Source organism: Salmo trutta, chromosome 12 (genome assembly GCF_901001165.1).
Source record: "Salmo trutta chromosome 12, fSalTru1.1, whole genome shotgun sequence".
Taxonomy (NCBI): domain Eukaryota; kingdom Metazoa; phylum Chordata; class Actinopteri; order Salmoniformes; family Salmonidae; genus Salmo; species Salmo trutta.
The window spans coordinates 74,537,279-74,558,415 of NC_042968.1; the positions used below are offsets into that span (position 1 = coordinate 74,537,279).

General features: G+C 43.4%; 1 protein-coding gene across 2 annotated transcripts; it reads right to left on the reverse strand.

Annotated features, from left to right (window-relative positions):
- Positions 1-8,073: 8,073 nt before the first annotated feature.
- On the reverse strand, positions 8,074-20,795 carry LOC115204154 (BCL2/adenovirus E1B 19 kDa protein-interacting protein 3-like). Of its 2 annotated transcripts, XR_003880314.1 has the most exons (7): positions 20,509-20,795; positions 13,464-13,710; positions 11,752-11,839; positions 11,185-11,288; positions 10,785-10,934; positions 9,476-10,051; positions 8,074-9,338 (listed from the first exon to the last, which is right to left on the reverse strand). XR_003880314.1 is itself a non-coding variant. In XM_029769515.1 (6 exons), exons 1-6 carry the CDS (start codon positions 20,576-20,578, stop codon positions 10,003-10,005), a joined length of 708 nt encoding a protein of 235 aa, XP_029625375.1. In that variant the 5' UTR covers positions 20,579-20,795; the 3' UTR covers positions 8,074-10,002. The 2 variants fall into 2 exon arrangements, 1 of the variants encoding a protein (XP_029625375.1); XM_029769515.1 differs by having other exon boundaries at positions 8,074-10,051.
- Between the last annotated feature and the right edge of the window lie 342 nt (positions 20,796-21,137).

Sequence of the window (21,137 nt, forward strand, 5' to 3'; positions counted from 1 at the left end):
ACGAAAACAGATGGTGTTCAAAGAGTCGTAAATCCATATTTTATACACTGTCGCTTCTGTTACACTGCCACAGAAAACACATATCTGAACTTGAAGCACTTGCATCCATCCCCCAATGGATAGAGAATGTGTTTCTGTGTCTGGATTAACAGGTAGTGCACAGCAATGATCACTGTTTTCTTTGGCAACAGACACACACACAAATAAACATTATGTCGCTCTCAATTCCTCCTCCTACCCCATCCCATCTCCTCCTCCTACACAATCCCCATATGGAACCTCAGAACACCTGCTTCCAGCCAATCCAGAGGCGGCAAGTTCCCCAGCTCCTCCCATTGCAGCTTGTGGTGTTACCATGGGTTACAGGGTGGTGGCCAGCTCTGTGTGTCCTTTTCTAGTGAAAACACAACACTCCCTATCTCAACAGGCTTTTACTGATATTATATAAAGAAAAAAGGAAGATGGAGGAGGATGTACATATACTGAACAAAAATATAAATGTATCATGCAACAATTTCAAGATTTTACTGAGTTACAGTTCATATAAGGAAATCAGTCAATTTAAATGAATTAGGCCCTAATCTAATTAATTAGGCCCTAATCTATAGATTTCACATGACTGGGCAGCGGCGCAGCCATTGGTTGGCCTGGGAGAGCATAGGCCCACCCACTTGGGAGCCAGGCCCACCCACTGGGAACCAGGTCCAGCAAATCAGAGTTTTTCCCCACAAAAGGTCTTTATTACAGACAGAAATACTCCTCAGTTTCTTCAGCTGTCCAGGTGGCTGGTCTCGAATGATCCCGTAGGTGAAAAAGCCGGATGTCTTGTGTGGTTACACGTGGTCTGCGGTTTTTAGTTCGGTTGGACGTACTGCAAAAGTCTCTAAAATGATATTGGAGGCAGCTTAAGGTAGATACATTAACATTCAATTCTCTGGCAACAGCTCTGGTGGAGATTCCTGCAGTCAGCATACCAACTGCACGGTCCTTCAAAACTTGAGACATCTGTGGCATTGTGTTGTGTGACAAAACTGCACATTTTAGAGTGGCCTTTTATTGTCCCCAGCACAAGGTTCACCTGTGAAATGATCATGCTGTTTAATCAGCTTCTTGACATGTCACACCTGTCAGGAGGATGGATTATATTTGCAAATGAGAAACAGGGACGTAAACTAATTTGTGCACAACATTTGAGAGAAATACGTTTTTTGTGAGTTTGGAAAATTTGGGGGATCTTTTATTTCAGCTCATGAAACATGGGGCCAACACTTTACATGTTGTGTTTATATTTTTGTTCAGTGTATTATGAAGATGGAATGATGTCTAGGCATTCCATCCCACTTGTATGCATACATTATTACAAAGGAAGTAGAACTGAATTCTAGGATAATTCCTATTTGTATCCCCCCTTCATTGATTACCATTAATTACTGTTCTGCCTCATGTCCCACTTGTTAGAGAAGAATTGGAGTCAGGGTGAACTTTTCTTGGATGCTGCTCAACAGCCTACTGACTCAGCCGATTCAGTAAGCCATACTGACTGTCAACCACTTCGCCACATGCCAGGCTGAGTATCAAAAGGTTCAGTGCAATTGTGTTTAGATCAAGTTACACTTCACTTTAGAGTCTGACTCTCAGTATCTGTGTCATTTGTATTATCAGAGTGTACGACTATTGCATAACTTCACCATATTGACACACATATCAGTCATTTCTACTGAACATGAATTTCATATAGGCTACAAACATACGGAGACACACAGGTCCCCAGCCCTCCCTAACACACAAAGCAGAGCCTCGCCTCATACTCATTTTCACCACTAGAGGACAGTATTCTTCATTAGGCACTGAACCAGAAAATACACTGAGTATACGAAACATGAGGAATTCTTGATACCAGTCACGGTTGGTGCCGCTTAAGATGATGGAAGATGATAAAAAAATGTTTTATGAGCATGGCCTTATTTCTATTACAGCATATTTGATGACTGTCATTCATATCCATTCAACCAAATCAATGTAACATCAACAGGTTTAGGCTACTACATGATACTTACATTTTTCCTATACCCATCATGAGGTTGCTACAACCTAGCCTATGAATGAAAAGTTACAACGTAGATAACAGGTCAAGAGAAATTTGAGTAATCAAGGTGACAGACATTGACACATTCAATATTGTCTTGCACGCTCTTGCATGCATCTAGCTGAATTAGGGTGTAAAATGTATATTTACTCCAACAGGTGCAAACGAGAGTTTCTATTTGACAAATTGAGGTATGTTTATTCCTCTGTTTTATTCCGTTTGCTTCCATTTAAGAATTGTTTTTCAACAGAATCGGCGGAATGAATACACCCCTGATCACATGCAAACAGTTCACTTTCCTAGCAGCCACATAAAAAAGCATGATCCCTTTGATCGTTGTATTCCTTCTCGCATCTACGCGCTCACCTTCTCTCACCTTTTCCCTTCGCTCGTGGACAACACATCAGCTTTCTGTGACCAGGCAAAAAAAACTTTCCAAGCCAAACCTTCATATCATAACTGCTAACCGCTATACACAGCCTACATCGTTGTCACCATGTTAATGTCATAGTGAACATAGCTACTAGAATTAACGTGTTAGTAAACCCACCACAATCATGCAGTACCGCAAGCAGTTTAGCAGTTACACCGGCAGGCCCGGTGGCAATAAATTAATAAAACCAAAAGCTTACCTTGACTTGAAAGAGTTCCAGTGTTGGATAGACATAGCCAGCTACCTAACATAAAAGCCCTCTCTGTTTGAACCTGGTTTTTGAGTAGGCTAAACTAGCTAGCTGCATTCCCTAGCTAAGTAAGTGAAAGTGAAAGTGAAAAAGAATACAACAAATATCTCTCTCTCTCTCTCTCTCTCTCGCTTCTCCTTCATTTTGGAAGAAATTAATTTGTTCAAAGCTGTTCAACTACTGTCTTTCTCTTTGAGTCAACTACTCACCATATTTTATACACTGCAGTGCTAGCTAGCTGTAACTTATGCTTTCAGTGCTAGATTTATTATCTGATCCTTTGATTGGGTGGACAACATGTCAGTTCATGCTGCAAGAGCTCTGATAGGTTGGAGGATGTCCTCCGGAAGTTGTCATAACTATTGTGTAAGTCTATGGAAGGGTGTGAGAACTATGAGCCTCCTAGGTTTTGTATTGAAGTCAATGTACACAGAGGAGGACAGAAACTAGCTGTCTTCTGGCTACACCATGGTGCTACCCTAGAATGTTGTTGAGGCCTCTGTAGACCTTCATTGCAAAACAGTGTGTTTTAATCAATTATTTGGTGACGTGAATATGTTTAGTATAGTTTATATAAAATGGATAACATTTTTTTTTTAAATGAAATTCACTGAAGAGTATGGTCCACCCCTTCCTCTGAGGAGCCTCTGATTCATACACATGGGAAACTGTTGAGCATGAAAAACCCAGCCTGGCACCTAATCCTAATCCTAATCCTTTGTCTTACCCAATCACCCTCTGAATGGCACACATACACAATCCACATACACAATCCAGCTGCAACATCGAGAGCATCTTGACTGGTTGCATCACTGCCTGGTACGGCAATTGCTCGGCCTCCGACCGCAAGGCACTTCAGAGGGTAGTGCGTATGGCCCAGTACATCACTGGGGCAAAGCTGCCTGCCATCCAGGACCTCTACACCAGGCAGTGTCAGAGGAAGGCCCTAAAAATTGTCAAAGACCCCAGCCACCCCAGTCATAGACTGTTCTCTCTACTACCGCATGGCAAGCGGTACCGGAGAGCCAAGTCTAGGACAAAAAGGCTTCTCAACAGTTTTTACCCCCAAGCCATAAGACTCATGAACAGGTAATCAAATGGCTACCCGGACTATTTGCATTGTGTGCCGCCCCCCCCCCCCCCCCCCCCCCAACCCCTCTTTTACGCTACTGCTACTCTCTGTTTATCATATATGCACAGTCACTTTAACTATACATTCATGTACATATGACATATGTACATACTACCTCAATTGGCCCGACCAACCAGTGCTCCCGTACATTGGCTAACCTGGCTATCTGCATCTGCATTGTCCCGCCACCCGCCACCCACCACCCACCAACCCCTCTTTACCCTACTGCTACTCTCTGTTCGTCATATATGCATAGTCACTTTAACCATATCTACATGTACATACTACCTCAATCAACCTGACTAACCGGTGTCTGTATGTAGCCTCGCTACTTTTATAGCCTCGCTACTGTATATAGCCTCGCTACTGTTTTTCACTGTCTTTTTACTGTTGTTCTTATTTCTTTACCTACCTATTGTTCACCTAATACCTTTTTTGCACTATTGGTTAGAGCCTGTAAGTAAGCATTTCACTGTAAGGTCTACAGTCGTGGCCAAAAGTTTTGAGAATGACACAAATATACATTTTCACCAAGTCTGCTGCCTCAGTTTGTATGATGGCAATTTGCATATACTCCATAATGTTATGAAGAGTGATCAGATGAATTCAATTAATTGCAAAGTCCCTCTTTGCCATGCAAATGAACTGAATCCCCCAAAAACATTTCCACTGCATTTCAGCCCTGCCACAAAAGGACCAGCTGACATCATGTCAGTGATTCTCTCGTTAACATAGGTGTGAGTGTTGATGAGGACAAGGCTGGAGATCACTCTGTCATGCTGACTGAGTTCGAATAACAGACTGGAAGCTTCAAAAGGAGGGTGGTGCTTAGAATCATTGTTCTTCCTCTGTCATCCATGGTTACCTGCAAGGAAGCACGTGCCGTCATCATTGCTTTGCACAAAATGGGCTTCACAGGCAAGGATATTGCTGCCAGTAATATTGCACCTAAATCAACCATTTATCGGATCATCAAGAACTTCAAGGAGAGCAGTTCAATTGTTGTGAAGAAGGCTTCAGGGCACACAAGAAAGTTCAGCAAGCGCCAGGACCGTCTCCTAAAGTTGATTCAGCTGCGGGATCGGGGCACCACCAGTACAGAGCTTGCTCAGGAATGGCAGCAGGCAGGTGTGAGTGCATCTGCACACACAGTGAGGCGAAGACTTTTGGAGGAGGGTCTGGCGTCAAGAAAGGCAGCAGAGAAGCCACTTCTCTCCAGGAAAAACATCAGGGACAGACTGATATTCTGCAAAAGGTACAGGGATTGGACTGCTGAGGACTGGGGTAAAGTCATTTTCTCTGATGAATCCCCTTTCCGATTGTTTGGGGCATCCGGAAAAAAAGCTTGTCCGGAAAAGACAAGGTGAGCACTACCATCAGTCCTGTGTCATGCCAACAGTAAAGCATCCTGAGACCATTCATGTGTGGGGTTGCTTCTCAGCCAAGGGAGTGGGCTCACTCACAATTTTGACAAAGAACACAGCCATGACTAAAGAATGGTACCAACACATCCTCCGAGAGCAACTTCTCCCAACCATCCAGGAACAGTTTGGTAATGAACAATGCCTTTTCCAGCATGATGGAGCACCTTGCCATAAGGAAAAAGTGGCTCGGGAACAAAACATCGATATTTTCGGCCAGGAAACTCCCCAGACCTTAATCCCATTGAGAACTTGTGGTCAATCCTCAAGAGGCAGGTGGACAAACAAAAACCCACGAATTCTGACAAACTCCAAGCACTGATTATGCAAGAATGGGCTGCCATCAGTCAGGATGTGGCCCAGAAGTTAATTGATAGCATGCCAGGGCGGATTGCAGAGGTCTTGAAAAAGAAGGGTCAACACTGCAAATATTGACTCTTTGCATCAACTTCATGTAATTGTCAATAAAAGCCTTTGACACTTATGAAAAGCTTGAAATTATACTTCAGTATTTCATAGTAACATCTGACAAAAATATCTAAAGACACTGAGGCAGCAGACTTTGTGAAAATTAATATTTGTGTCATTCTCAAAACTTTTGGCCATGACTGTACACCGATTGTATTCGGCGCACGTAACAAATAAACTTTGATTTGATGTCTCAATTGTCTCAAGGCGTCAAAATCCTACTTTAACCTGTCTCCTCCCCTTCATCTGCACTGATTGAAGTGGATTTAACAGGTTACATGAATAAGGGATCTTAGCTTTCACCTGGTCAGTCTATGGGGCGGCAGGTAGCCTAGTGGTTAGAGCATTGGGCCAGTAACCGGAAGGTTGCTGGATTGAATCCCTGAGCTGACAAGGTAAAAAATATGTTGTTCTGCCGCTGAGAAAGGCAGTTAAACCACTGTTCCCCAGGCGCTGAAGACGTGGATGTTGATTAAGTCAGCCCCCCGCACCTCTCTGATTCAGAGGGGTGGGGTTAAATGAGGAATACACATTTCAGTTGAATACATTCAGTTGGACAACTGACTAGGTATCCCCCTTTCTATGTCATAGAAAGACCAGGTGTTGTTCACCAGTGGTTGGTGAAACCTCTACAGTATATCTGTGCTGTGCCTACAGAAAGCCAGAGGCCACTAAAAGGGGTTTCACTGATTGATAATTTGAGCCCTAATCAGTTTGTAAAAGGATGTGTGTGTGTGTGTGTGTGTGTGTGTGTGTGTGTGTGTGTGTGTGTGTGTGTGTGTGTGTGTGTGTGTGTGTGTGTGTGTGTGTGTGTGTGTGTGTGTGTGTGTGTGTGTGTGTGTGTGTGTGTGTGTGTGTGTGTGTGTGTGTGAGTGTGTGAGAGACAGAGAGGGGGGTGGTTACCTTCCGGTCGAGGAGCTTAAAAAGAGATTCAAAATCATGTTAAAAGCAACAACTCAGTGTTGACTCCATGCACTTACATAAAGACAGCGATATGAGAAACAACATCAGAGGGAGAATGTCCAGGAAGAGGCAGAGGTGCCAGTTAGCAGAACCAGGCCTGTGGCCTCTCTAGGGACATTCAGGGAGAGACATGACAAGCGCCATTGCATGACAAATGACTGTGCAGGCACGCACTCTGCTAAACATTGTGTTGTGTATGCCTGACCAGTTTCAAATGAAGGCTCTGGAATATGACAACTGACTGTGTTATGGGCTGAGGTATGAGGACTTGCTAGCAGCCATATCACCCTGCCTCTACCTGCTGGCTTTTATCTGAAGCAAAGCAGGAATGGGCTCTGGCTGGTACCTGGGTAGGAGACCAGATGCAGCTGAAAGGGGTGTCCCTCCAATGCTTTCCCCAAATTTCCTTCCGAGCACAATAGCTATTTAGGAAAATACCAAAACCATGAAAATAGTGAGATGATGAATTTAACTTTGTGTGTGTTTCTAAACTGAACAAAAAATATAAACGCAACAAGTGTTGATCCGATGTTTCATGAGCTGAAATAAAAGATCCCAGACATTTTCCATATGCACACAACACTTATTTCTCTCAAATTTTGTGCAGAAATTGGTTTACATCCCTGTTAGTGAGCATTTCTCCTGTGCCAAGATAATCCATCCACCTGACAGGTGTGGCATATCAAGAAGCTGATTAAACAGCATGATCATTACACAGGTGCACCTTGTGCTGGGGACAATAAAAGACCACTCAAAAAGGTGCAGTTTTGTAACACAACACAATGCCACAGATGTCTCAAGTTTTGAGGGAGCGTGCAATTGGCATGCTGACTGCAGGAATGTCCACCAGAGCTGTTGCCAGATAATTGAGTGGTTTATTTCTCTACCATAAGCCGCCTCAACATAATTTTTGAGAATTTGGCAGTACGTCCAACCGGCCTCACAACCGCAGACCACGTGTAACCACGCCAGCCTAGGACCTCCACATCCAGCTTTTTCACATACAGGATCGTCTGAGACCAGCCACTTGGACAGCTGATGAAACGGAGGAGTATTTCTGTCTGAAATAAAGCCCTTTTGTGGGGAAAAACTCATTCTGATTGGCTGGGCCTGGCTCCCAAGTTCGTGGGCCTATGCATGGCTACACCCCTGCAGCTTCATGTGAAATCCATAGATTAGGGCCCATTGAATTTATTTCAATTGACAGATTTTCTTATATGAACTGTAACTCAGTAAAATCGTTGAAATTGTCGCATGTTGCATTTATATTTTTGTTCAGTGTAGTTGATCAGTCACAAAAGAATCCTTAGCAACAATTCAGCTTGATTCAGGGAATTTTATTGACAAATTATTTTTACATATTCCAATGAGGGGAAAAAACATCAAATGAAATCAAAAGGATGTGTATGATAATAACTATTGTTAGCATAGCAGTCTGAGGGGAACCATTTCTACACATTCATTTTCCTTTTCACTTTGGGCCTTGCAAGGTGTCTTTCTAACATCCTAATTTCAGACTGAAAACATAATCTTCATTAAATCCCTGTAGTTCCGTCTCATCATAGCTATACCTCATGCTCTGTCTGTTCAGACTCCAATGTCACAACAATACAGACAATAAAACTGATTGAGAAAAAAAACAACACCCCAAAAACATGCCATAGAGTAGCCTCTCAACGTCTGATCACAGGCAGACAGTGAGACCAACAGAACCACAACGGAGGCTTGGGAACAGAGGTGAGGCACGTGGTCACTCAGAACAGTTGAGTTTCAAGGTGGACCTCAGTTCCTTTTGGCAGTTGTGTAGAGGGAGATACAAATAAGATACTGTATACAAGAGGTTGATCTCAGCAAGGTCCAATGGTGGAGTTAGTACAAACAGCACATTGTGTCAACTTTGAAATACTGCTGTCCATCTTGGAGCACTGTGACATAGGTCGCTGTGACTGTCAGAGCATGCTTAAGTTTGTACATGGGGTTGTGCCTCTCAAACTATTCTGCATCTGGACTCCATTCCAGCTCCTGCTATCAGTGTGGTGAAACATTAGGGTTTATCTCTCTCCAGCTGGACTAACAACCCACATGAGCTTGTTCTTAAGTGTATGCATGTATGTTGTACAGGTGTACAGGTGGGAAGTTGACCTGTCACACTTGTGCAGGCATATCAGAGGTGTACCCAGTGAACCAGGCCTAAATAACTAGGCCCATGATATGTTGTAGAGAACTCAAAACAGACAAACAAGAGAATGACACACACCAGAACAAACACACCACCCCAGTGTGACTACCCAACTTCCACCCACAAAACAACTGTGTCAGTTTACATTTAATAGGAGGAATATATCCATAATGTTCCAGTCATTCATGTAAGTTTTGAAAATTGTTTAAAATGCATTTGAAATTACATACATTTTTATAATGATTAACAACTGGATACATGTGTAATATGATATTTTCCATCAAGGTGTAGATATATTCCTGATACCATAGGTCTTGTAGACATCTCATCTGGCAGGCCAAGCAGATTCCCTCCAGTGCACAGCGTCAGGTGGTTGTGGGTTTGAGATGGCCACTATGGTAACACCCTTCATAATCAAAACCCAGGCTTCATTATCAATACACCACTGGTGGTAAAATACATTTATACAAAAATACCATAACAACTATAGTAAATTGTATTTCTACTTCTGAACAAAACGATTACTTTCAAAGGCATGCTCACATCTTCAGGTTAGCTTCTTTCTTTCTGAATTTGGTTGGACCTTTTCAGGGTTTGAGAGTTTCACCCAACCACTGTTGTAGGTGGCACGATCTTGGGCTACTTCTATCTTCTAAATCTGTAGGGCAGACAGCTCTCTCTCGTACAACCAGGCAATTACAGAGTGCTGGATCTAGTGTGTAGAAGAGTTAGGTTTGGTTTTACGCTTCCCAAAATACCCACCCAAACAGGAGCAAAAGGGAATATGGCCTTACTCTGGAAGCGGTCAGAAAATGACTGATAGAAAGGGGGGCAGGGGGTAAAATAAGAGAAAGGGCAACACATCTGTCCTGAGAACAGCACATCTCAGGTCTGCGCAGGATACAGGAAGAGGAAATGCTTTGACAGGTGGGAAAAAGCACAGAGAGAGAGAGAAAGAGGGGTAAGGGAGAGAAGGAAAGTTTGAGGAGAGATGGGCATTCTTCGTAAAACAGCAACATTTCCCCCCAAAAAATTACAGCCATTCCTCAGGCACTTTTTCAGTTTCCTGCTCAGAAAGAGTTTGTAGGGGGCGTGGTCAACCTCTTCCCAATGTACACCCTGAAGGGGGAGAGAGGGAGAGGGCAGTTACACCCTGAGTCATTAGTAAGTTGATAACTGACAGATGGAGTGTGTCCCTGTCATGTAATGTATAATGTATGCTGTCTTAAAGTGTGTGTTAAGGGTGTGGTGCAGGTGTATATCCATCCCAGCAGCAGCTGTTTTACCAGCCAGACACAGACATAAACAGGGCTGGAGCATTGCCGCTTCCCACTGTCTGCTGCCGCCATACACCCTCTGCTGGTCTATACAGAAAACTGCATGGAAGTGTTTGGTGTGTGTGTGTGTGTGTGTATGTGAGCAGGTATGAGTCAGAGTTGATAATATATATTGTTTGATAATTTTCTGTACATGCAGTTCTGTTCTAGGGGTATCTGATTTCCAGTAAACAAAACAGTACTCTCAATTTTCCTAACCACATTCTATATTGAATCGGAGTTTTCTAATTTTATGTTAACTGTAAACAAAAGGAAATGAAAAGCTGTTCATGAGATTCCATTTGGGAGCTGCTGTGTGTGTGTCTACATTCATCTATGGATAGAGTGTTTACTTAGCCAGTTAACGGCTAAATAATGGAAAATGTTATTCTGCAGGCAGACCCATTGATGGGTTGAAACAAACATTCCATAAATGCCATCACTCGGCTTTTTCACTACCATAAAAAAAGTGACATCACAGAAATGATTGCCGAGCTGAGGTTGATGGCCAAATAGTGTCCTGCGTTTTCTCTTACCCCAGCCCCAGAACCAGGATGTGTGACAGTAACAGTGAGGGGATGAACACTTTGAGGAACTCTGAAGAGAAGACGCCTCCTTTCTTCATCGCCCCTGTATTTCTCATGCTGAGTGTATCTGAACGCCGGGGGTGGCGGAAATGGAACTCCCTACAGGCAAGAACACATTATAGTTACCATACAGTAACGTCAACATCATCATCATCATCATCATCCAGTTTACACATCACTCTTCAATGATAAACCAAAGTTGTCCATAACAGTATAATTCATCTTCTCTTCATCATGTCAAATTGTTCAGTCTAAGTAGACTGATGCAAACACACTAGGATTTACCAAGGAGACCAGATACACTAAGACCTGAATGTTTTAGGAGCAATGGGCTGTGTACATCACTCACTTAGGGGGAATGTTCTCGGGCCGACTGGACCAGTCTGCTACCCAGTCGGAGTCCTTCATGAGGATATCCATGTCCCTCTCCTTCTCCAGGGCATCCTCCTCTGACTGCACAGGAACACATGCAGAGCATTAGGACACTGATTTAAGTAAAATCAACAAGCCCATCCAACTCATCCTAGGTCGAGCCACTAAGACTATATGGCCGATCGCCCATACAATACAGACCTTACAATAAACCCTGTGTGTGAGGCTGCCATGGTTACAGGCACAGAGAGTCAAGTCTCCAATCATCAACAGACAAGAGTGTGGCTTTGCCATGTCATCCATTGACAAGTGTGTGTGTGTGTGTGTGTGTGTGTAACGGCAATGGAACCTGAAGCTGTGGCTTCTGCCATGCCCATGGATTCAAACCCACCGGGTCGGGGTTTCCTGCCGCCATCACCACAGTAACACATGCTATGGTTGTCATTCACCAGGATACAGAGAGTGAGGGAAGCAGCAGGTTATATTGCCATGGAAACAGACAAGTGACATAGCCAGCTCAGGCAGACTGAGCAATAACTCTTACTTGGCTGTCTCTCCTGCTGCTCACGTCCACATCAAATATGATCTGTCCATCGTGATCATCCTCCTGGGGACTATGAGGCCGGGGAGGACTGTAGGGAGGATCAAACAACAAAATAACAAACTGTTACAGCCAATCACTGCACTCCAAGTCTTTTCTCCCTTGGTGAATGAGAATGTACACTTGTAGGAAGTAATCAGGTTGAAGTTTTGGGGCATGTTCAAATTCCCAATATATTAATCAAGAGATTTCATCTCTAATGGCTAAATGTGCATGCAGATCTTGCCTCTATTATGATCTCACTTTGCCTCTCAGCCTGCAACCTCAAAGTGGATGGATGAGTCTGTCTGTCTGTGAGCTTCTGCAGTTAGTAAGCTGTTGTAGAAACACCCCTGGTAAACATTGTCAGGTGACTCATTGACAGCTGACTGACTCTGGGCGATCAGATAAGCCTGGGTTTATGGCAGGCAGCTTCATGGGTCAGAAAGGGAAAGCACACAGTGTGAGTGGATTTAAGTTTGGTGGGGGACTTCACCCTGCGCACACACAGCTGATGAGGATGTTGTTTCCTATTGTAAATCAATTATATTTACATCGCCATCACAGCACACTTCATACTATATGAATTCAGATATTACATCTACATTCATTTTGGGCTAGTATGTGACCTCACCAGGGAAATCAAAAGATTTTTAACCCCCCTGCTGTGTTCCGGTCGAATTGGACCGATTTACAAGTTTTCTCTCTGAAAAATGTAGTTAATTTAATCTGATTGTCATAAGGTTCCATGACTTTGTCCGCACAGGGCATCTGAACACACAAAATACATTTTGATGACTTTCATAATATTTTGAGTGTTTTATTTAACTTTTGTACACCTGTGGTGTTCCCGGTCAAAAATGACCGGTCATTAGAAATGAATGGGTGAGACTAAAATTAGTGTATAAAATTGAGTTCAGGCACATGCCCATTCATCAGATGGACATACTTCCTCTCCCAGACCCCCACATGCATGTGTGTTTGAGCACACACACACACACCTCACTCCCTTTCTTGGCTTCCATGGCAACTCCCAAGGGAACCTTTCCCCAAGATAATCTTTCCCCCACAGGAACCACACCTGTTGGCATTCTCACAAACAATCGCAACATTGTTTCAATAATATGTAGAACTTTTCTTGCAGCTCTGGAATATAAAGCTTTTTTGAGGCCTTGCTCACAATTCATTCTGTGGCTGCACAATGACCAAACGATAAACTGTATGTGAGGCTCTTGATCATATCTTTGATCATGACACTGGTAAGGAGGAGAGAGTCCTTGTTAAACTTTGACACAAAGTAGTCTGTGATAAATAGCACAATATGTTTCATTTGAGTATTTGTTATTGTCAAAAATAATCCATACATCATGCTTTTTTTACTCAAAAATTAGTTCTATGAGCTCAGGTCAATGAGGCCTACAGGCCATAAAAAGAAAATAGAAGTTCAAAACTTGTAATGTTCACAAGAACTTAAGTTGATAAAAATATCTAACACAACATTAGGTGATAATATATGTATTATATGTATTATTATGGATTTATAATCAGCTATAATGGGGCGGTCATTTTGGACTGGGAACACAGAATTAATTAACATGAAATGGACACAACAGGGGGGTTAATTATCTTTACCTAGTTTTCCAAAGCCAAGATTCGAACTGTACTCTGCCCCCTACCTGTCACATGAAGAGTTGCTGCGGCTGGACTCATGCTGAGCGTCCAGTAAAATCCTCTCCATGTCTCCATTATGGATGGAGGATGAGGAGGGCACGTGCTCCAGTCCCCCCACCATGGCCTCCACCTCCTCCTCCACCTGAGGCAGAGGGAGCAGCCCCAGAGCCTGGCCTACGGCAGAGGCACACTGGGACAACCCCGCTGCAGTCGTGGCCACAGCTCTGTTCATCTCCAACTCCACCCAGGACCCTGAGGACAAGCACACATGGGACACATGACGTTGGTTACATTCCGAAGTAAGGGGAGAATAAGCAAATGTATCCCTATTGAGCTCTAGAGAGCAAGTTTGGTATGTTTTTGTCTCTCATTGTTGATGTTATTACTATGGTTTCTGTTAGAGCAGACCTTGGGACATTGTGCCTGTATGCTTAACTAAATATTATAAGAAAAACTTTGATGTTTTTTTCTGAAGGCATTAATGTAGACAATGGAAGATGAAGGGGATAAAGATCAAACAACAATTTATTTGTCACGTTTTGTAAAACAACAGGTGAAAATGCTGACTTACTAACAGTGAAATGCTTACTGGCTCTTTCCAACAACGTAGAGAGAAAAATAGAAAAAAATAAATATGACACGAAGAATAAATACACAATGAGTAACTATAACTTGACTATATACACGGGGTACCAGTACCGAGTCCATGTGCAGGAGTACGAGGCAATTGAGGTGGCTATGTACATATAGGTAGGGGTAAAGTGACTAGGCAACAGGATGGATAATAAACAGTAGCAACAGCGTATGTGATGAGTCAAAATAGTTGGCGCAAAAAGGATCAATGCCGTCTGGGCAGCTATATACAGTACGCTCTACCCTCTGTAGCACCTTGCGGTCGGATGCCAAGCAGTCGCCATACCAAGCGGTGAGGCAGCCAATCAAGATACTCTCAATTATGCAGTTGTAAAACTTTGAGGATCTGATGGCCCATGCCAAATCTTTTCAGTCTCCTGAAGGGGAAGAGGTGTTGTCGTAACTTCTTTACTATTGTGTTGGTGTGTTTGGACCATGATAATTCCTTAGGGATGTGGACACAGAGGAACTTGAAGCTCTCGACCTGCTCCACTACAGTCCTGTCGATGTGGATGGGGGTGTACTCGGCGAGAGTCAGCGTGGGGGGTGTGTTGTTGCCTACTCTCACCACCTGGGGGCGGCTGTCAGGAAGTCCAGGATCTAGTTGCCGAGAGAGGTTTTTAGTCCCAAGGTCCTGAGCTTAGTCATGAGCTTGGAGGGCACTGTGTTGAACGCTGAACTAGACAGACAGCAAGTCTGGCAGAAACACACAACCACAAGTATGGAAATTTAACTCTCCCTAAGCCGGTCTTGTATCCATTTACTGCATGGTGAAAGGGCAGTAAATACCTCTGTGTGATGTCAGTTTTTACAGTCCCTGCTGATATACAAGCCAGCTGATCATGCTGAGCACAGGCAGGGACTGGCTACAGGGGAGAGAGCAAATAACAGCTAGGATACAAACTCTTGGGAGTCACACTGACACTGGAGTTTTGATTTGGCAATTTGAAATACATAAAAGCCACACCAGGCAACCAATACATGTACCAAAATTGCCAAAGATTATACACACAAAAAGTCAAAGACACTGAACGTTCATATCACGTCCGCACCGCAGAAGGAGCGGTGTACCACCGCAATTGTCGTCACTTACTGAACACAAAAGAACACCACACTGATGAGATGAACTGTTCCCCTGAAAGAGAGCGTGATGGACTAAACACACACACACACACACACACACACAGCACAACATACACCATACTTACCTGCAACACCACAAGAACTGTTGACTGACACAGAAGCATGCTCAGCATCATATCACACAAGGTCAGGAAGAGAGGTCAAGCCCATTCTGGGATAATGGTGTTGATGTGAGCCATTACCAGCCTGTCAAAGCACTTCATGGCTACGGACGTGAGTGCTACGGGTCTGTAGTCATTTAGGCAGGTTGCCTTTGTGTTCTTGGGCACAGGGACTATGGTGGTCTGCTTGAAACATGTAGGTATTACAGACTCAATCAGGGACATGTTGAAGATGTCAGTGAACACATCTGCCAGTTGGTCAGCACATGCCTGGAGCACACGTCCTTGTAATCTGTCTGGCCCCGCAGCCTTGTGTATGTTGACCTGTTTAAAGGTCTTACTCACGTCGGCTACGGAGAGCGTGATCACGCAGTCGTCCGGAACAGCTGATGCTCTCATGCATGCCTCAGTGTTGCTTGCCTCGAAGCGATTTAGCTCGTCTGGTAGGCTTGTGTCACTGGGCAGCTCGCGGCTGTGCTTCCCTTTGTAGTCTGTAATAGTTTGCAAGCCCTGCCACATCCGGCGAGCGTCGGAGCCGGTGTAGTATGATTCAATCTTAGCCCTGTATTGACGCTTTGCCTGTTTGATGGTTTGTCGCAGGGCACAGAGAGATTTCTTGTAAGCTTCCAGGTTAGAGTTCCGCACCTTGAAAGCGGCAGCAATACCCTTTAGCTCAGTGCGATTGTTGCCTGTAATCCATGGCTTCTGGTTGGGGTATGTACGTACAGTCACTGTGGGGACGATGTCCTCGATGCACTTATTGATAAAGCCAGTGACTGATGTGGTGTACTCCTCAATGTCATCGGAAGAATCCCGGAACATGTTCCAGTCTGTGATAGCAAAACAGTCCTGTAGTTTAGCATCTGCTTCATCTGACCACTTTTTTTATAGACCGAGTCACTGGTGCTTCCTACTTAAATTTTGGTTGTAAGCAGGAATCAGGAGGATAGAGTTGTGGTTGGATTTAACAAATGGAGGGCGAGGGAGAGCTTTGTAGAGTACAGGTGATCTAGAATTTTTTTCCCTGTGGTTGGACATTTAACATGTTGATAGAGATTTGGTAGAACTGATTTAAGTTTCCCTGCATTAAAGTCTATGGCCACTAGGAGCGCCGCCTCTGGGTGAGTGGTTTCCTGTTTGCTTATTTCCTTATACAGCTGACTGAGTGCAGTCTTAGTGCCAGCATCTGTTTGTGGTGGTAAATAAACAGCCACAAAAAGTATAGCTGAGAACTCTCTAGGCAAGTACTGTGGCCTGCAATTTATCACAATATACTCTACTTCAGGCGAGCAAAATCTAGAGACTTCCTTAGATTTCGTGCACCAGCTGTTGTTTACAAATATGCACAGACCGCCTCCCCTCATCTTACCGGAGTGTGCTGTTCTGTCCTGCCAGTGCAGCGTATATCCCGCTAGCTGAATATCCATGTCGTCATTCAGCCACGATTCCGTGAAACATAGGATATTACAGTTTTTGATGTCCCGTTGGTAGAATATACGTGATCGTACCTCGTCTAATTTATTGTCCAATGATTGCACGTTGGCGAGTAATATTGACGGTAAAGGCAGCTTTCCTACTCATCTTCTGCGGGTCCTGACAAGGCATCCGGCTCTTCGTCCTCTGTACCTCCTCTTTCGAATAACTGGGATGTCGGCCCTGCCGGGTGTTTGGAGAATATCATGTGAGTCTTGCTTGTTGTTGAAAAAATATTTTTCTAATCCGAGGTGAGTGATCGCTGTCCTGATATCAAGAAGCTCTTTTTTGCCATAAGATACGGTTGCAAAAACATTATGTACAAATAACACGAAAAACAACACATAATAGCACAATTGGTTGAGTGCCAGTAAAACTGCTGCCATTTCTTCCGCCGCCATTTTAGGGTGGCTACTTTGATGTGTTTAAAACTTTTTTGATTACTACATGATACTATATGTGTTATTTCATAGTTTTGATGTCTTCCCTTGTATTCTACAATGTAGAAAATAGTACAAATAAAGAAACTGAGTAGTTCTGTCCAAACCTTGGTGGGAAACCACTGCTATATTGGTAGGCAAGTGGCTGCAGGGCAATAGACATCCACATACTGCCACTGGAGAGACATCCAGTATCTCAATTGAATTCAAATGGCTTTATTGGCATGGGAAACATATGTTTACATTGCCAATGCAAGTGAAATAGATAAAACAAAAGTGAAATAAATAATCAAAAATGAACAGTAAATATTACACACAAAAGTTTCAAAGGAATAGAGACATTGCAAATCTCTCTCTCATTTTCCATCACACATCCTGCCAGAAACAAGGAAGCTAGAGCTCACAAGCAGAGCACATGATCTCATAGCCGAGAGAGTAAACAATCTGGTCATGTGCCAGTTAGCTTAGTCGATTTAGCCTCTCAGTCAGTATCACTGGGTTGTCACTAGTTACCACAGCCACAAAGTCATAAACCCCATCTATTTCTACAATTTCTCTTCTTAAAATGTTATTATAAACCTAACCTTAACCACACTGCTAACCGTACACCTAATCCTAACCTTAAAACCAATTTTTTTTTTGATATAGACATTTATTTTACTTTGTGGCTATGGTAACTAGTGTAAACTGTTTCACTAGCCAGGCATTGGATGATAGCAGTCCCCATCCCCCTGCCCCAAGCCCGACTCAGCACCCAGGTTCATCCCGAGGATGACACAGTGGCCTGAGCCAAGCCACTATTTACAGCTATTGTCTATGCTCCATCGCCTAAACAAGGTTACCATGGCGCCGGTAGTGAGCCGAACGTTCTGGCTGCTCCTCCGAGTAGCCATTATTAGCTGTTGTAGGGGGTCACAGAGAAGCCCAGGAAGCCTAGTGTTATGACCTGACCACCATCCAAAACCCCTTGTCAAGCTGGCTTGAACACCACAGGAACAAAGCCCACCAAAACCCCATGAAGCTCCTGGAGACCTGGCTTACTTGGTGTGGGGGATCCATGAAACAGCATAAAAACTTGGTAGACACCCTGAAAAGACTCAAACAAACGGGGTAGAGAAACATAGATCCTGGTTCGTTCTTACCATAAAATATATAGCTTAACCAATGGCTCCAAAGACTCACAAAAGAAGAGTAAAGTCAACTGAATTTCTAGTGTGTGGATGGGAGTGAGATGAGCAATTCCACGGTAACAGAGTGATGCTGAGACTGATTTTTCACCTTAAAATGTGTCAAACAAAAACCAATGATTGCAAAGTTAAACCATACAACTCTATGCACAAGGACTACTTTTAACATACTACTTTTTACAAAAACACATTTACTTGAAGAACAGTGCAGATGCAGAGTTTGGTACCAAAGTTTTTTATCCGACAATGACACTTCCGTGGACAGGAAGCTTTACTCAATTCTGAGAATTACACAGCAAAAATGAGTGTCCACTTATTTATAGGCAGAGTGAGTAAGCTGTCTCTAACAATAATAAACCTGTTCCCCCCCCTGACCCTCACAGCAGCTAGCACGTAACTGACACGAGATGTACTCTCAAACTTCAGAACATAAAGCTTCTGATCCCCAGCCTCACCACCCCCACTTTCGTACTCCACCCCTCCTAGCCCTGGTGTGTCCTAAAAAAACATTCTCCACTTTCCACATATCCAGAACGTCTGTCCCCATAGATAAATCAGCGAGCCAAGTCAACGAGCCCCCCTGGTTCAGGGCTTGGTAATGCTCTACCACATCCAAACCCAGCCCCATAAAGGCAGGTTAACACAGAGCTGACTGTGTGATTACTCCTGAGGCATGGTATGTGTGACACTCTGATAAACACATCCCTCAGTCCATTCCAGTCTGATCACATAGCACATATTGATGGACTAACAGAACATATCCATATAGACACACTCATAACGACAAACACAGTTGAGTAGAAGGCTCTGACAAAGGAAGATCAAATTGTGTTAAATGTATGTTTGGGGCTGATATAGTGAATACACCTGTAATAAAGCATATGATATGACAAAGATCATTATAGACTGATCATATTTATTGTATTATTATTTTCCATTAGGTATCAGGCTGTATACAAATTGACCAGACTCTCGAGAGCAGCAATCCCACATTGACAGGTGTGTTGAGGTAGGTGTAGCAGACACTGCTGGTCTACATATAAATTCACACTCGCAGATGAACTGGTCATGGCCCGAAGGGATGCAGCTAATGTCAAATTGACTTCAAAAGTCGCATGTTCCGAGTCGCGTCGGGGCGTTTTTTTCCGCATTTATACGAACCCTAACCCCTTTCCTAATTAATAAGCTAATTATCCTAACCTGCTACGAAAAGTCACTTCTGTCTGACATTAGCTGGATCCCATCTAGTCAAAACCAGATTAAATAGCCCAGTAGGCTATGTGTATTGTTTACATAGACGACAAGTAACGTTAGCTATTACACTGTTACACAATGCAAAATTAGCTGATTATGCATAAAAAAACTGAAGTAATATTTCAAAGTAGATTTTGTTAGGTTTTCGGGAATGTTTTTTCCTCAGCTCTTGGGTATGTGAACTATTACAACATTTTTAAATTCCGAACATTTGGCCAAACCCAATTTTTGATTTTTCAGACTTCTTTCTTTTTCTTCTTCTTCTTCCATCGCGTCTAGTTGCATAGAGATTTATAGAAGCCTCTAGTGGCCAAATTTCTATTTTAGCATGGGCAGCGCCATTGAGGGCAGCCGCCATTTGAAAGTAGTCCTAGCAGTCCACTACTGGGTGGAGGTTCCTGTGGGTTGTAGCCTCAATGGCGCTGCCCATGCTGTCATAGAAACTATAATGGCATAAAGAAGAGTCCTCCATTTATCTCTATGTCTTATTGCCGTCAAAATTTCCCCGCCTATTCAGCTCCACGTGCATCAACGATTGCTTTACTGCTGGTCAATCATACAATTTACACCGCCTCTTAAAATTCTATTGGTCCTTGATACCGTCAATACAGAAATAGCACACCGTTCACGATGTTAGCCCTCCAACACAGCCTTTTCCATGTCTACATAGAAAATCAACCCAAAGCTCAGTAGATATTGTTTTCTCTCTCAAAACCAGGTAGTAAAGTATCAAAATGCAGTTTCAAAATACCTGACAAGTTTTCTAATAAACAATTAGAATGACAATGAAATATAACCAAGCATTTCGACGACACCTACCATTTAGTCCGTTGTTCTCTGATACAGCAGCAGCTTCGGACATCTTGCCTGTGTGCAGGGTGGCTTGCATAAGACTGTCAATGGAACACGTGCACTCCACACATTCGGACGTGCGCGCAATCGCGTACCAAAACTGACCCGGGTCCCCTTTACTTTACTGCAGAGTAGCCACACAGTCACAGTATTTGTGTTTTGTTAGCTGATCTGGAACCAGTAGGTAGGAGAACAGCAATATTCCTGGAACTCTGTGATGACGTCAGATAAACCAGTTGTTGATAACGAAGGCAGTCGAGCAGGGCAGACAAACATTATGCAACTGCTGGAAATGGTTCACCACCTTGTGAGAAAATAACAGGGAAAGAAAATATCACATGGGCGTTCACTACTTTCACAATTACTGGCATCTGTATATTTACGAGAACTGAAAGACCCTTTTAATTTGAGAATGTGCACATATGCATGTACCCAAGGTGCACATATACAAGTCCTTGTATAAGAATGTCATGTCCCTGGGGAATAAATAGTCAGTATTCCTATTTCCATGTGGGGGGTTATCAACAGAGGGGTGTCATCCTCAGACTATGGCAGGAATATAGTCTATTCTGAAGCAGAATGTAATGACCAGGGTG

Bases quoted from the DNA above. Each gene is read 5' to 3' on its own strand.
- LOC115204154 (XM_029769515.1), bottom strand. From the start codon at position 20,578: ATGCAAGCCACCCTGCACACAGGCAAGATGTCCGAAGCTGCTGCTGTA. The intron at 13,711-20,508 runs GTAGGTGTCGTC...GCTTGTCCTCAG, and splicing joins AGAGAACAACGGACTAAATG to GGTCCTGGGTGGAGTTGGAG. The intron at 10,935-11,184 runs GTGAGTGATGTA...TCTTGCCTGTAG, and splicing joins CCCGAGAACATTCCCCCTAA to GGAGTTCCATTTCCGCCACC.